The sequence below is a fragment of the Heliconius melpomene genome, chromosome 13 (assembly GCF_056956725.1).
Source record: "Heliconius melpomene rosina isolate 202511_hmr_F chromosome 13, ASM5695672v1, whole genome shotgun sequence".
NCBI classification, from domain to species: Eukaryota; Metazoa; Arthropoda; class Insecta; order Lepidoptera; family Nymphalidae; genus Heliconius; species Heliconius melpomene.
In genome coordinates this window covers 4,414,611-4,431,508 of record NC_140401.1, presented here as the reverse complement: position 1 = coordinate 4,431,508, position 16,898 = coordinate 4,414,611, and the positions used below count along the sequence as shown (strand labels likewise).

Sequence of the window (16,898 nt, the reverse complement as noted above, 5' to 3'; positions counted from 1 at the left end):
TGGCTCTGTAGTTCACAATGTTTGCAAATAATTATTATGATTTACACAAATAAACTAGAGAACTTTTTAATTATAAATGCTGTATATCCGGTTTGATAATTATTTCGAAATGATTGAGCTTTTGTGATTTTTCTAAATTCATCTTGAGACTACTTACTGGAGGGTAGATTTAATACGATAAAGCCCTTGTTAACGTATGTATGGAATCAACTAGTCACGTTTCAAACAACTAGCTATAGTAAGTACATAGTTCATACATTAATTACTCTCGTATTCTCATTTAATCGGCAGACTGTTCGTGCGTCAATCGTGTTTAACAAATAATGTTGTGATAACGTCGTAACCCCTCTTATCGGCATATCCCGGAACGTCTGCGAACTAGAAGCAATGCGGATCTATTAGTCCCTGTATATAGTGAGGTCTTCAGTGCATTTATAAACTATATAAACCAGATACGCCTTGAAAACAATTCATTATACACTCGACTGAGCTGTTTGTGGGGCGCTTTCGAACAATTCATATCATATTTCACAGAATACGATAAAAACACACGTGGCTCTTTTGGGTTTTTTTAATGTAGTATAGTTTGGTGGTAGTAAAGTGTGTGTCGTTCAATATGATGAATAAAACGAGTGCAACTCTAATGCTTCAGACTATAATGGTATTAATGGATAAGCAGAACTCTACCTTGGTCACCAATTTTCCCAGTACATTTTATGGTTAGTCAGTTTCTTTGATAATTACAATTTTTAATTATAATACGCCCTATAAAATATTCGTTTAAGAAAAATATTTTTATGTGCACTCTGTATCCCGCACCCAGCAGGATAGGCACAGGGAACATGGAAACTTAGTGTAAAGGCGGAACTCAACACCGCGCTTTGCCTTGTTATCAGAGCGAGAAAATTAAATATTAAATATTTCATCGATAAAAAATATATCTCAAAGAAAAAATATATTTAATAATAAGAGATTTAATCTTTTTATTTCTTCGTAAGAGGATGCCGAGATAGAGCGATGCTACAGCCCGTACGGTTGCTTCTCCAAGGCGTACCCGTGGACTGAAAATCGACCTGACAACTATTTTCCTGTTTCACCAGAGACATTGGGAGTGAGGTGAGTGCCTGAAACTAATTTAAATTTTATATACACAAGTATATATCTATTATCAAATTATTTTAGGTTTTCTCGAAATGTTTAATGGAAATAATGTCAAATATGACAAGAATGCTTTATCCAATATTTTAAACCCAAGTAAATATCATTAGAACTTCACCGAAATTGGGCGTACTTGCAATATTCCACTGACATGTCACTTAAGCTTATTTATTTACTTCGAAATTGAAGTCACTAAAATTTATTATACTCTATACTTACTTACTTAACTACAAGTGTTATGGAGTCTACAACAATATGTATTAGAACATGCAATGTTAGATATTGTAATAATTTTTGTTGGATTAATTTTATTCCAATGCACACTGGTTTGTTCCTGAAAATTTCAATATACACGCAATTGACTTCATTCAATATAGGTACTTAAAGAGCGCACTCTCGTTTTTGCAAAGGTCGTTCAACTTGTCCATTACTGTGAACCTCCTTCCTTCCGGTGTGCGCTTTTTCGCTGTATATAAATAACAAAAACCTTTTATATAAATACTGAGCATAAGTGTAATAGCTAAATATACTCTTTGATGTTGACTATGTATAATAAGATAGATCTTATAAGTATTCAATTCAATTCTTATATTTCTTTAAGATGCTTATGTTTGCATTATACGTTTGTTGTGCGTAAAAAGGGACTTATAAATTGTATAACCATCGTACATAACATTACTTTTTTAAAAATGGCACAAAGAAGATTACTTTGTTATGAAAAGAAAAGTAGAAAAGTCATTTAATTTCAAAAATGTAAGCAAAATATATAAAAAATATGAAATGTATGAGTAGAAAATTAAAAAACATTTGTTTTTCTAATAAACGATAATTACATAAAAGAAAGCTATCGAATTATATATTTTATCAAACAAAGAGGGTGTGTCTTCTCTAGCAGTGATGTCATTAGACATGTAGGTATATATAGATAAGGTTTGTTTATCCCGGGACCGTCAATCGCGAGCGGATAGATAAGATCCCCTTAATTGCCGACTGCATCGCTTAGCTCGTTAATTAATGCAATTCGCGTCTTAAGATATATTAATAAGATATAATGTCTTGCATTAGTTATATTGTTTGTTTTGTAAATAATTACAAAATAGAGACAAAGATTATGTTTGGTTATTAATGGGTTCTAAGGATAGAGGATTAAAAACCTAATCAGCAATGCATCAGTTTTGCAACTAAAAAAAAAAACTAAAAAACACTAGTTTTAATACCTATTAGGTAGCTAAATTTTAATATTAAAATAAAAATAAGAATTCTAATAATAAATTACGCGGCGTTGAGTTACTCCACCCAATACACAATACCTCCAGAATTCGGCGGAATATGGGGAACAGCGGGTCTTAACACTAGATTCCCTCTGCTTACCTTGTTGTGCGCAAGGTACAGCGTGAAGCTGATTAAAAATAAATTATTTTTCTATACCTCCTTTATATTTAAATCCCAGATAACTAACTTTAAAAGCTTTTAAGCTTAAAATTGTATATTTTACATTTATTGTCTGCATGTACTCGAAAACGTTAAATCCGTATTTTCCTTTCTTCCTTCTCCTCTACACTAATCTCTACTAGGCTGCAAAGTTCCATCTAGTCTGTGCGTTGTCTGTCAGTCGCTTAGTAACGGAGGACTTAAGTATTATTAGCTTATAGCAGAGGGAAATCCTGGGAACATTAAGACTTCCTTTCCCCCTTTTCGATATGATAAATATATATATATATATATATATTAGTACCTAATTGAAAAAAAAAACATTAATTTATATTAATCTGAAAGTTCTAGACGTTGGCAGCGTTCAAAGTACAGTATCCTAAAATACATATAAACTTGATAACGGCCGGGGGCTCGTCCGTGACTCCCATCTATCAATACAGTAACACAACAAATATTTGTCTTGTAATTGCATTGTGACGTTTTATCTTAAAATAGATAAGTTAAAAATTTGTTGTGAACGCTCAAAGGGTCCGACAACCTTTGGACTTGAGATGTCGTTAATTTGTTTTCTGATAAAGTAACTTATATTGATTAAAATATATTTATTTTGCTATCTCTATCTCGCACATAGCAGGGTACACAAAAGGAACCTGGGAACCTAGGGTTAAAACACTTCGTTCCCTTTAATACATTGATAATGATATTACGTTTGATTTCATTTATTGATTGTAAGGACTTCCTATTTCCTACTACTTAGATAGGATACTATTGTTACATTGTTTCTTAATAGAAACTTATTATACTTACTATATTTAGTTTATTTTTAATGAACAATCTGTTGTGGTTTGATACATTTTGGTTATTTAGAAGTTATTTTTAATAATTTTTCAGATATGCAGTGTTTACAAGAAGAAATAGAAAGATACCAGTGTTATTACAAGCTACAGATACAACAAAAATTCAAAATGCTAACTTAGATCCAAACGGACCTTTCTATTTTATTTCGCATGGGTTTTTAGAAGGAGGACATAAATTATGGGTGAGAATAATTTATTTTCTATAATATTTATGTACCTCAAATTTGTTTTGTAATTAATTTAAAATGAATTTTATAGGCATTAATCATTAACTTTATATATTTTAAAACCCGCATCATTTTAAGGTTGCGTTATTTTTAATTTTCCACGCCTTAGAGGCTTTTGATTTAAAACCTAAACATTAAATTATTTAAATTTTGAGTTAAAAGTAAAACTAGCAGATTATAATAAAATTTAACATATTTGTTTAAAGATCCAACACATGGCAGATGCATTACTAAATTTGCAAGGCAATGACGCGGCAACAGTTATAATAGTAGACTGGCGGAGAGGATCCCAACCTCCGTATGGACAGGCGGTGGCTAATATAAGGCTTGTGGGCGTTATGACTTCGTATTTAATACGTAATATTTATGTAAGTATTTACACCTATTTACTTTTTTTGTTGAATTAAAACATAAGTATTTATTGGGAAAAAAATGGTATGTCTAAATCTTAATAATTAAGCTTAGTAAAGCTGGAGATGTTTCTTAATAATTATAATAACACTTTTTTTCACACTAATTATATATTTTACCATTTTGAGTGTCAGTAATATCACGTGAATTTTGACAGACTATTAACGGCCTTATCTACATACATGTGGGGTTTTTTTTGCTGGCACATTCGTAATATAATATATATATTTATTACGTAGATATAAATTTATGCTATATGTATTTAAAGTACATATTTTAATTTCAGGATGTATTGCAGTTGAACAATTTAAACAATTTCCATTTCATTGGCCATTCTTTAGGAGCACATTTAGGTGGATACTGTGGACATTCCTTACAGAAGGTATATATTTTTATTTTGCATCTGTACTCAGCATTACTATAAATAATATAATACAATTACCTTATATATACTTTATTATTGTCGCCATTGTATTTTAACGAGACAATATATTAAAGAAACACTACTAATTAAGGTGCAAATCATTTTGTTTTTTCATGGAATTTTATTAATTCCTAATTTTTTTATTTATTTTTCTTCTACTTCTTAATCTTATATTACTAATTTATTTACAACAATCAGTATTGTGTCATTATTAGTAAGAACGTTCGTGAGATACGGTTACTATATTATACAAATTAGTTTTGGCACATTTTTCTAAATGCCATAAATAAATATACGAGGTCATATATTTCTTGCTTTCAGAAATTTAACCTTAAATTGGGACGAATAACAGGCCTAGATCCCGCCGCGCCATATTTCAGTAACACAGTGACTTTGGTACGTCTCGACAGATCTGATGCAGAATATGTGGATATAATACACAGTGATGCCATGCCTTTGTATTTCTCGGGTTAGTAATGTTATTTAAGACTTTTTTGGGTTCTGTTTAATAAAATATATAACTGTGACTGTAAATGCAACGGTTGTAGGTGCGACTTCTATAGGGAATTAATTATTTCTCCGTTCTGATATGAACCAGCCACTGAATACTTATGCAATGTTTTTCAATGTTGGGATTGCAATGTCTCAAACCTGTGGTTTGTCTTATCATGGAAATACAAATATTAACATATTCTACCATGCTAAGATATACATATTTAGACATTTTGTGTTTGTACTGAAATATTGCACTTAATAACAAAATGCATCGTTCAGAACCCAAGATTGCCGCCGCGATGGTCTCAACGGTGGCAGTACAAATTTTGAGGCCTAAAACTGTTTGATGTAGATTTTAAAATACAAATTATATTTTTATTTCTATTTTTAGGTTTCGGCTTATCTGAGCCAATAGGCCACGTGGACTTTTATCCTAACGGAGGATCATCACAGCCAGGGTGTAAAAACGATGCGGCCACAAACCAAGGTTTAGAGAATGACATGTATTTACAAGTAGTTAAATACGTGAGTTGTAATCACGAGAGGAGCTATGAGCTGTTTACCGAGAGTGTGGCTCCGACGTGCCCGTTCATGGCGATACAGTGTAAATCTTATGAGGTTAGTGGTTCCGTTTGATTTTTCGTGCTTTCTTTATGTTTGAAACTTTTGGAAATATTATAATAATCATTTTCTTATCACATTTTCACATAATATTTTTGTAAATATAAATTATATTTATATATTTTGTCTGTTTGCCGGTGCGTTCGTGCATGCGAATCTCAAAAACGGCTAAACTAATTGAAATGAAAACAAAATTTAGTGTTAGTCTTATTGTTATCACATCGATTGTTTGTTTTATTTCAACGAAGATTTATTTAATTTTTTAAGGCATTCCAAGCGGGTAATTGTACAACATGCGACAACAAACACCTATGCGTGCCAATGGGGCTGCACTCATATAGAACTTACAGGCAATTCCAGATGGCCGGCTTAGTTGATACTAACAGCAATACAGCTTTATACGCTTTAACGGGGGGATCTAAGCCGTTTTGTAGTAAGTATTTAGTGTTATTTTTTATGTTGTTTAATGTTTTTTTCTTTTTTAACTTCATGCTTTATCCCGCATTCCAAGATTAATATAACGTAAATATGTTTTTTTTTATATTTTTAGGAGTCCACTACGAGGTTACTTTAAAAGTATCTAATTCAACTGAAAGTAGAGTGCACGGGCCGGACGTCGGCCGGGTGTCCATTACGCTCGTGGATAGGAATAATAATAAAAGTGATCACAAATTCACGAATGATGAACAGTAAGTATATTATCGGATTGGTCTGGGTGCTTATAAGGGGTCTTGAAATAGTTCGTGAATAATATATGTAAAATAAAAGCTTGCTAGTATAGCGTAATTTGCCCCAATTTGGAACAACCTTTAGGACTTCTGACAGGAGTAAAGACCCACGTAAAGTGTCATACTTAAATACGAGTGTTTCTACTTTAACGTATGTATCCTACATAAAGCTGTGATAGTTGAAGGAAACCAAAAATCAAAGTACTTCATTCTCCACTTTCCGCCGACTTTTCGTGGTCTTGAGTGGTGGGACTCTACGTGTTTTTTCTACCAAAATAAAGGTAGAAATGAAAACATTAAGTAATTCATATCTCTGATGGGAATCGAACCCACAACCGTCAAGTTTTTACACATTTGTGCCGCTACCCTGCTTAAGTCGTTCTTTACGTGTATTTTATTATTTTAATGTAATTTCCTTATAATAAACTTAATGTTTAATGATTGAAAGATTATTAAATCACAATATTTTGAATAAGATAACAAAAGCACGTTAACTGTACACGGAACTAAATTATCAATGCTTATAAAGCAAACTATTGTTTTACGTTTGGTGTTTTTTATAATTATGACGTTTTAGTGTTGTTGTATTATTTATAGTTTATTAATAAAAACATATTGTTATCTAAACGATCGACGACGTACAAATAATTATTGATGCTAATATTATCTTTATTATAATTATTTTCTTATCATATTTTCCCATATTTTTTTATAAATATAATATATTTCTTTTTTAATTAAAAATAATATTTACATAAACTTGATATGGTTATCGCATGTAATAAACAAAAAAGTCGACTAGTATGTAAGTAGACTAGTATGTATGTAAGTTTGTAAGTACCAGCCAAGGACTAAAGACTGAACTTTAGTCCTTAGTTCTTTAGTTTTTTTAATAAACACTGTTTATATATTTATGAAAAAATTGTAGAAATATCGACGTCCGCCTTGCCAAGTTAAACTTTCTGAACTTTAGCCTATAGTACACTCAGGGATAAAAACAATCAAAAGCAAATAAAAATCCTAACATCAAATCTGCAACAGCCGTCTTCAGCTACATTCAGGGCGACCACGACTTGTCGATCGTACTATACACATAGTCATAAGTTTGTGTTATTGTATATTTTTCCTTCCATTATGTAACAATTATTAGTAAACCGTGTAATAATAATATTTTTGTTTATATTTTTTTAAAAATTAAAACAATATTTTTTATTTTCATAGGAAATACTACAGACCCGGTGACATTGAGACTAAACTAATTGCATTCAAAGATACAGGACACCCGCCAATTTCAGTTATGGTTGAATGGAAGTATGAAACGAGTTTATTGAATCCAATGACATGGAGATTATTGAAATCATCCAGTATTTACATCGAATATATTAAGATATCGTCCATTGAATATAATACTGAGTAAGTGTTGTTATATTACATAAATATACATTTCGCGATTTATCATTTTCCTAATTTTCTCTCTTGTTTAATGTGTCGTTTGGGTTAATAATGAATCGTTCCGTTATACCATCAGGTACAGTATTGTATCCACGTTTTTTGCTTTCTTTTTTACTACTAACTCGCATTAAGTTTTCCAGTTCCCTGCACAAGTGCAGCGATAGTGCAAACTTTGTTTTCAACTTATAATAAATAGAACACAAAAGATAAATATTAAAAATTAAATATGTAACGCTTCTATCTGTACAAGAGTGGTAGGCCGGCTGTTAAAAAATATATCGGTCAATATCACACCTCCACTATATATAAGCACTTACGCAAATGCAAAACTTAGCTTAGATCTCCCGGACTGTAGGCATTATTTTACTGAATTTTATTATAATATTGAAAATTTTTTTCAGCATTACTGTTTGCCCAAAATCTAAGAAACCCGTTGTTACTAACTTACCAACAGTCATGAAAACCAAATATTGCGGATTCAAATAAGAAGATGCTTTATAATGATGGACTTAGTGTATAATAATATTAAAGTCTACTTCGCATCAATGCAAATTAAAAGTATTATTTTCTTAGTTTAGTTTACATTAAGAATTGGTTAATATAGAAAATATAATATCCACCTGATGTAAATAATTTTATTAGAAGTTTATTTAATAAACACATACAATATACATTATAGTTTTTATATATTTTTCCTTTCCTTATAATATATTATCAATCATGATTCATGAGTAACCATGTATATATATCTATAAAATTAAATATGCGCTAAAATAAGCTTACTAAAACAAATAAGCATAAATCAGTTTCACGCTGTATCCCGCACACAGCAGGGTAAGTAGAGGACCTTGTGTTAAAACACTCGGTTCCTCACTTTCTGCCGAATTCTGAAGGCATTGTGTGTTGAGTGGCAGAAGTTCACAAAAATATTTAAAATCACGTAATATAAACTGCGTAGTCATTTAAATTGTATTAATTATACCAAAAATTCTATATTTAAATTTAATTTACTTCTTAAAAGATGTAAATCTAAAAAGATTATTTTATTTTATATTCTATGTATTTTTATCACATTCCTTATATTCGGTTTAAATTTTAAATTATACTCATATGCCGTATATAACTAATAATAACTATTAATAATATTAACTTACACATCAATAGTATAATTCTGTGTAAGTTTAATTATTATCTGTAGTCTTAGAACTGTCTGATGTCAAAAATGACAACTATGTTAGCATGGGTGTATCTTTACAGTGTTATTATGATTTCATAATTCATTTCACGTAATAATAGTTATATCATCGCCCTATCCTTTGTGCCACTTCAGGAACGAGGGCGTAGTTTTCCTTTGAACACAATGGGAGATAACAGGAAAAAGAAGAAGTTTTACTTTCGTAAACGTAGAAATAAATACTTTTTGGAATCCGGCTTTAGAGGTTTCTTTTGCACATGTAACTTCAGGGAGAAGGATTGTGTCAAGGAAATGTATAATTTGTTAAACGAGTACGCAGGCAAACTATACCCAAACGAAGAAGACGTCCCGCAGGAAAGGCCAGCGTCTGTTGAATCCGAGGAGCGATCTGACAGTGAATCTGAAAATGAGACTGATATCGGCGATATGCTCAAGCGTGAGGTAGAGTCTATGAAAAAGGATTCTCAAAAGTCTCTGAGGCATAAGCGCTTCCAGGTTGTTGAAACGGGAGCTTCAAACTGTATCTTTATCAAGACTAATTTGCCTTCCCCTGAACAGTTAACAGACGCTATTATGAAAGACTTATCTGCTACAAAAGTTCAAAAGACGAGGCATGTACTGCGTCTATTACCAATCATGGCTACATGTAAAGCCAACTTGCCAGATATTATGGAGTGTGCAGGGAAACTCTTCGACAAGTACTTTTTGAAAGAACCATCATCTTTTGCTGTAATTTTTAATAAAAGATTTAATAGTAGTGCATCTCGAGACCTTATTATAAAAGAACTTGCCGATATGGTTGTCCTTAAAAATAGTGGAAACAAAGCAGATTTAAAAAATCCTGGCTTGTGTATTATAGTTGAGATAATAAAAGGTATTTGTTTACTGAGTGTTGTGGACAACTATTATTCTTATAAGAAGTATAACTTACATGAAATATGTAAAGAAGATACTGTAAAAGATTCAGAAGAGACACAAGCTAAGAAGTTTAAGGCTGACATATCTGAACCAGTGGATCAAATAAAAGATCTCTAAGAATTTGTTCTTCCCTTTATTGTATTCCATTCTAGGTTAAGGCAACCTGGGGCCCCATACCAATTCTTGCACCAAATTTTTCTCTATTTCTTATCTTTTTAAATAAATAAATGTTTACTTTATAAAATAAATGTGTAACTGAACTAAGATGTTTTGATTACTTTTATCCTTAATTATGATATTCCTTTTTTATTTACAATTGTATTTGTCATGTTTTGATCAGTCATAGTTATTATTTTGATGTTGTTACATAAGTAGCCATAAGTTACGATTTATGTAATACAGATTATGTAAGAATTATATAAGGGTTATGTAACTGAATGTGTAGCTAACTTGTCCACCTTAAGTTATAACTTGACAATGTTGAACTATGTCATTGCAAAAACTTTAGGATGTTCATACTAGATGGCGTTACATGATACATTTGCTGCTGTACAAACATTAAATATTTTCAAATGTGGGAAATATAATTCTTTTCAAGACAGACAGGACGGTATTTGACTGTAAACCCGACAGTTTAAAATTATATATAGTGTCAGTTCTACAGGAAGCTGAGCAAGGCAGTTCAGCTGATAAGAGCCGGCAAGAAACTCGATAGTCTCTCTTTTCAAAATATAATTTGAAAAAAATATATAGCCATATAAATATATAACCCGATTGAATATCAACAGCATTCGATTCGATGCATTATACTTGATAAAATTTAAAGTGCGAGTCGTGCCCGCCCACCGAGGGTTCCGTACAAAAAAATGGAGGTTTCGAGCTTTTTCTGAAATATAAGCTAAGCTTAGCCAAAGCCCTATCATCGATTTCGTGTAGTAATGTGATCACAATTTCATTTAAAAATTAAAGAATAATTCAATTCAGAAGGTACTATTTATTAGTTGGAATTGAAAAACTGCGCTTTAGCTCTCAAACATTAATAGTTACTCTAAGTAAGAGAGCGGCAACTTCAGAAGGTAGCGAGTTTGTGGGTAGCACAAATCGCAGTTACTTTTTAATTGGCAGGTTGTTGGCAACCTCAGATTGTAAAACTCAAGTGCGTGCTTGGCTTAATTAAATTTGATCTTTAGTTTACCGAAACGCTATCATATCCCTTAATTCATGAAATTTGAATTTTTCCTAAATTCTACAGCAATGAATTGTTGTAATTTTTTTTCGTTATTTGTTCTCTTTACTACGTTAAGTTGAAAGATGAATTTATATTTTACTGCAATAAGTTACTGTTCTTCTTATCCGACAACGCGATACAAATTAGATTACGCCGCGATGACCTCATAAAATCTTAATATATATAATTGACAATTTATGTTCCAATATATCAAAATATAATATCTGGAATACGCGATTTTAAGTGGTATTAATTTAACACACGACAAACTGTACAGACAGTTTGACACAGGCTTTCAATTTCACTGGTGACCAGGTTGATGATAGAGTGCCGGTCAAAGGTGCCTTTGTTGATTAGTCGCCTTTGTTTCAATGCTCCTTCCGTGCGATATATCTATGTTGTACATAGTTAAGTTCATATTATTTAATGTAAATGTTATCCATATTTATTTTAATTAAAAAGTTAATTATATTATAATTTTAAGAACGTTGTTTTTTGTTATTTACTTAATTGTGGGAAGGAAATTTTATTTGACACATTTTTTAAGTCTCTGCAGCCAGGTCTGAAATTTTCGCAAACAAATTGTAGATATAGATATATTTATGTATTAAATGAGATTTCCAGAGAAACTTCCATAAAAATACTAAACTACTTGATGGTTGAAGTAGACTAATTAAAACTTTTAAGTGTATCTACGTATCTGCTCCTTTTGGAATATCGCCAACGAGTTTAAAGAAAAACAGTAAATAAAAACAATTACTAGTCATTAGTTTAGTTACAATAATTCTTTACAATTCTATACCTATTATGGAATAAAAGAAACGAATTGTTATTATTTCACTTTATGAAATCACTTGTATAATAGTTATCTAATATTTTGTGAATAAAAGAATAAACAACATTAAAAATAGACATTTAAGTTTATATATTAACTGCGTTATATGGAATTAGTGAAGTCCACTCCGTTACCACTTTCCGACGAATTCTCAAGGTATTGTGCGTGGAGTAGCGGAACTTAATGCCGCGCTTTTGCCTTGGTACCAGATTGAAGAAGAGAAAATATAAATAAATTATAAGTCATTCCCCGAGTGGGAATCGAATCCACAACCGTCACGTTTCAGTTACACGCTGCCGCTCTTATGCCCCGGCCCGGCGGCTTTAAATATAAATAAATACTTGTCACTTATTATATAAGTATGTATGGTAGGATCCAGTACAATCAAACTAAAAAACCCACATAAAGAAAATCGTTAGCAATAAACATAAATGCACCTAATCCTGGCTTAAGTCATACGGCAGTGGCCATCAGCTAATGACGTCCCTGGACGATCGTTAAGGCTTAGAATATGCATTTTCTGTTTTCCCCTCCACAGTCAGCGATTCCTTTCCACGACCCGTTTTCCTCGTTCCAATGAAAAATTCGTCACGAGCTCCGTGCGAGTGAAAAGAATATTAATGATGTCCTACATAGTATGACACAATGTAATTAAGTTCTTATGTAGATCTGTATGTAGTTGGTAAGGGTAAAGGGTTATTACGGGTTCACATTCACATGTTCTTTGAAGCTTTGGCTTTTACGTAAATTATGTTTTGCTATTTAAATGTGAATTAAGTTGAGATTATACTTTCATATCTAAAGCAACGTGAGTTATCTAAAGCATGGATAACGAGTACGTCAACTAATATGGACAAAAATGTTTTTTTTATTTTTATATGTCGTATATTTTTATGTAAGAGTTTTAGTATATGTTCACTCGTTAGACGACTGCACGAGCCCCCAGCGTGTTGGCCACTTAAGCCTGGTCGCTCTAGGTACGTAGGAATAACAAGCACGGAGCGGACTCTGGCAAATCCATCCAATCTGTTCTATGGTTAGGTTTGTGGTGAAATGTAGTTTCTGGAGCAAATTCTTGTGTGTATATTTATTTTTAAAGCTTATATAATAAATATATGTTATACAGTAAACTATAATTTCAATCTAAATAAAATGCTAAAAGTGACTATTATATTTATTTTCATAAGGATGAATATCAAAATTTCGCGGTAACGGTTGCGTATTGACGCGACGGTTGTAATTAACATGGCAGAATAAATTGCATGTCAAATTAGAAAGTACTTTAAAATATATTAGTTTATATGTGTAATGTTATATAGCCTATAGCACTTCTGAAGAATGCAGCTTTCATACAAAACAAAAACAATGTAAATCGGACCAGTAGATCCAGAGATCTTAGCGTTCAAACAAACAAACAAACAAACAAACTCTTCCGCTTTATTATATTAGTATAGATTACTCAGAGTCTACTACTCTGATACAGAAATATGTTTCCTACTACAGTAGTAGAAGCACATTTATATTCCTACTTAAAGTTAAACATTGACTTAAGCATTGCTTATATAAGGAATAATTCAACTTTACAATTGTTTAACGTTTTATAATAGACTTGTACAGTATTACAATAATTTAATAATCAGCTCTGCCCTTTATAATAGGGTAGGTACAGGGAGTCTGTAATTAAGGCACTCCGCTCTCCGTCTTCCGGCCGACAGTAATGTAACACACTCAAAAAAGATACTTCTTAAAAATCGTTATAATTTAATTTTAATCTATATTCTTGTCTTGTGGTTAATATAAGAATATTAGTAAGCTATCTTTTGAGCGATTTTCTAATTTTCAGTTTCAAAATGATGTAGTGTTTAATATAAAAAATATAATAATTAATTAATTATATTTTGTGGATTGGAATAAATATTTATTTCTTCTCACAGCTTAATTCCCCGTTCACGAAAAGCAACGCCGTGCTTTGTTTATCTTAATAGGAACAAATATATCTTTAAATGAAAATATAATCCACAATGGTCAGGTTACACACTACCAGACACTACCATAGGACCTAGTCAAGTTGATCCTCATTATTTTATGTTGGTATATTAAGGCCAGTCGTGGCGCAGGGTCTCAAGCGGCTTTAAACGCCACAGGTTGTGGGTTCAATTCCCACTCGAGGAAATGAAATATTTAGTATTTCTATTTCTTCGCTCTGGTAAAGAGACAAAGTGCGGACATACAGGATACAGGAATCAGTATCAGTATATTTGTAGCCAATAGACGTCTTTTTTACAATAAACAATATTAAATAATATAATCACTCTGGTACATACGTATGAAGTTATTATTTAATCGTATTAGAAATATTCTTCAAGTTTCAAAGTTTAACCTTTCCCTCTTGCAACCAAAGTTTTCTTTGCAAGTATTTTACGATCCCAATCCTATCTTAAGTAAAGTATACAACTTGAATAATATTCACAAAGACTTATATATCATTGAATGGAATCCCAACGAACTTTGTTAGATAGATGCTTTACTTCAAAAGTTATAAACATTAGATTTATTAGGAATTATATTTCAATATAAACATTGAATTATGTTTGCTTTTGAACGTTTAGTGCACTGTGACGTCATGTGTCACGTTGTCACGTACGCACTTATAGTTAGCAATTTCCAACGAGGCGATATAAACACGCGGTGCATACTGACAGCCGACGTCAATTACTGGTGGGCAAATTGTAACGTCACGCCGACTGAAGCGATCGTAACGACACGCCGCCATTAGCGTGCCGCGAGCGTTTTATATGGACAGCTCTATAATGGAACAGTTAATTAATGTTTTTATTCAATTCTGATTATGAATTTTGATTACATTCGTGTAAAGATATTTACTTAGTTTGAAATTATTAATTTTGTTTCAAAATGGAATCTTAGTTTTGGTACTTTTTGTAGAGTACTCAGTATCTGATAGAGATCTACGATCGTTTATATTAAAATTATTAAGCTTCATATTCTTTATTAAAATTTAACTAGCTTTTTAGGGTTCCGCACCTCATAAGAAAAAACGGATCCCTTATAGGATCACTTGGTGGCACAGTCTGTCCGTCTGTCAAGACCTTGAGGAGAAACAAGACAAGAGATTTATATCGACATCACGTAGATGTATCGATGATGTATGTTTCTAAGTCAATGTAATCGATAGATACGATTGTTTAAGAATTTTTTTTGCTGCGTTAGTATAGTAGTACTTGCCGTGGACCTACAATTAAGAAATTTCGTAATAATTAAGAACATTCTATACAAATAAAGGAAAAATCGATAGATAGAAATTTTTAGGTATACAACAGCAAAAAATCATTAAAATGTTTTCAATGTATTTCGCACTTTACAAGTTTTTTATTTAATTTAACCAACTTCTTCAAATAAGCGATTAGTTCTTCCCGACTCCCAAAAATAATAATTGTAAAACTGTCATCATAATACCAATTTACAGCAACTGTCAATTAGGATGACACTGCCGTGTACAATGCCGTAAACAACAGTACTCGTATGTAAATAAAGGTAAAACAAATAAAGCTTAGCGGGGTCCTTTCATAGCAATGTACGTGTTTGTCGGATGTTTATTGTAAAAGTAGGTAGCGCTTTGTAGTTCCTACTATTTGTAAAAGCTATTCTGGAAAATATTACTTTCTAACAATAGAGATAAAAACGAGATTATTATGAAACCTATTACCTACTATATCGCTGATTGTCATTGGGCACAAAGGTGTAATTGTAACGCGACGGTTGTGGCTTCGATTCTCGCTCGAGGGAATAAATTATTATTTATTACTATTTTCATTTCTTTGCTCTGGCACCAAGGCAATAGCCCGGCGTGGAATTCCTCCAATCAACACACAATGCCTCGAAAAATTCGACGAAAAATAGGGAATAGAAGTGTCTTAATAGGGACGGATTATCTTGTCACTAGGTTCCTAGGTTCCCTCTAGGAATTATGGAGATATTGCATGCCGAGTGGCGGAACTCAACGCCGTCCACTCAAAGCTCAACACCTAGTTCAATATAATAATATAATATAGTTGAAGCCAGTAGTGGCGCAGGAGCACAAGCGTGCGAGTGTAAACGCCATAGATTGTGGGTTCAATTCCCGCTAAAGGAAATGTAATATTTAATATTTTCATTTTTTTCGCTCTGACGTAGAGGCAAGGACGGCGGGTGGTTTCGGCGGAAAGCGGGAAGCATAGTGTCTAGAGACACTAACCTTTCTCTGTCTACCTTGCTACATGAGGTATGCCTCAGCGTACATCTGAAACAGAAAGAAAAAAATATAATATAGTATAGTATTAGTAGAACTCTACGACAAGCGGGCTCTACCTATATAGCGATATCTACTGCTATTAGCTACCTACTAAATAATGCATAAACCTTATTAATTTTCTTTGATCAAATATTTATAGTCTTTTATTAGTTGTTTTTGTTTATTATACTTAAATAAAATGGAAATTATTAATATTTTGAGCGACCCTATTAAAAGTTTGTCAAGGTATTAAAACTGTATAATAATAAGAAACATTTAAAAACATTTTAACGAAAAATAAGTCTTGTTAGTCTAAACAAAACATTTTCATTATAAAATGTGAACAAACCGTAAACAAAGGTGATTCTTATTTATTTTCTCGGTTTTAGGGTTCCGTAACTTAAAAGAAAAAGTAACCTTTATAAAATCACATATACCTTTTATGAAATTTGGCAAGAAGTGCGACCAGTCTTCTTAGCGTAGAGGTACAAGCGTGTACTGTAAACGCCACAGGTTGTGGGATCAATTCTCACTCGACGAAGTGAAATATTTAATTTTCTCATTTCTTCGCTCTGGTGTCGATTGAAAGTGAGTACTTGTAGTTCAAATAAAGGAAAAGAAATCATA

General features: G+C 32.0%; 2 protein-coding genes across 2 annotated transcripts; both read left to right on the top strand.

Moving 5' to 3' along the window:
• The first annotated feature begins 210 nt into the window (after positions 1–210).
• Positions 211–8,478, top strand: LOC146532582 (pancreatic lipase-related protein 2-like). The gene is made up of 11 exons (XM_085196397.1): positions 211–719; positions 999–1,116; positions 3,484–3,631; positions 3,883–4,044; positions 4,374–4,469; positions 4,833–4,980; positions 5,398–5,624; positions 5,895–6,060; positions 6,178–6,316; positions 7,577–7,768; positions 8,209–8,478. The coding sequence occupies exons 1-11, from the start codon at positions 617–619 to the stop codon at positions 8,291–8,293; spliced, it is 1,584 nt and encodes a 527-aa protein (XP_085052523.1). The 5' UTR covers positions 211–616; the 3' UTR covers positions 8,294–8,478.
• A 533-nt stretch (positions 8,479–9,011) lies between these two features.
• On the top strand, positions 9,012–10,180 carry LOC146532581 (THUMP domain-containing protein 1 homolog). Its single transcript, XM_085196579.1, has one exon. The coding sequence runs from the start codon at positions 9,168–9,170 to the stop codon at positions 10,035–10,037; it is 870 nt and encodes a 289-aa protein (XP_085052705.1). The 5' UTR covers positions 9,012–9,167; the 3' UTR covers positions 10,038–10,180.
• The last annotated feature ends 6,718 nt before the right edge of the window (positions 10,181–16,898 follow it).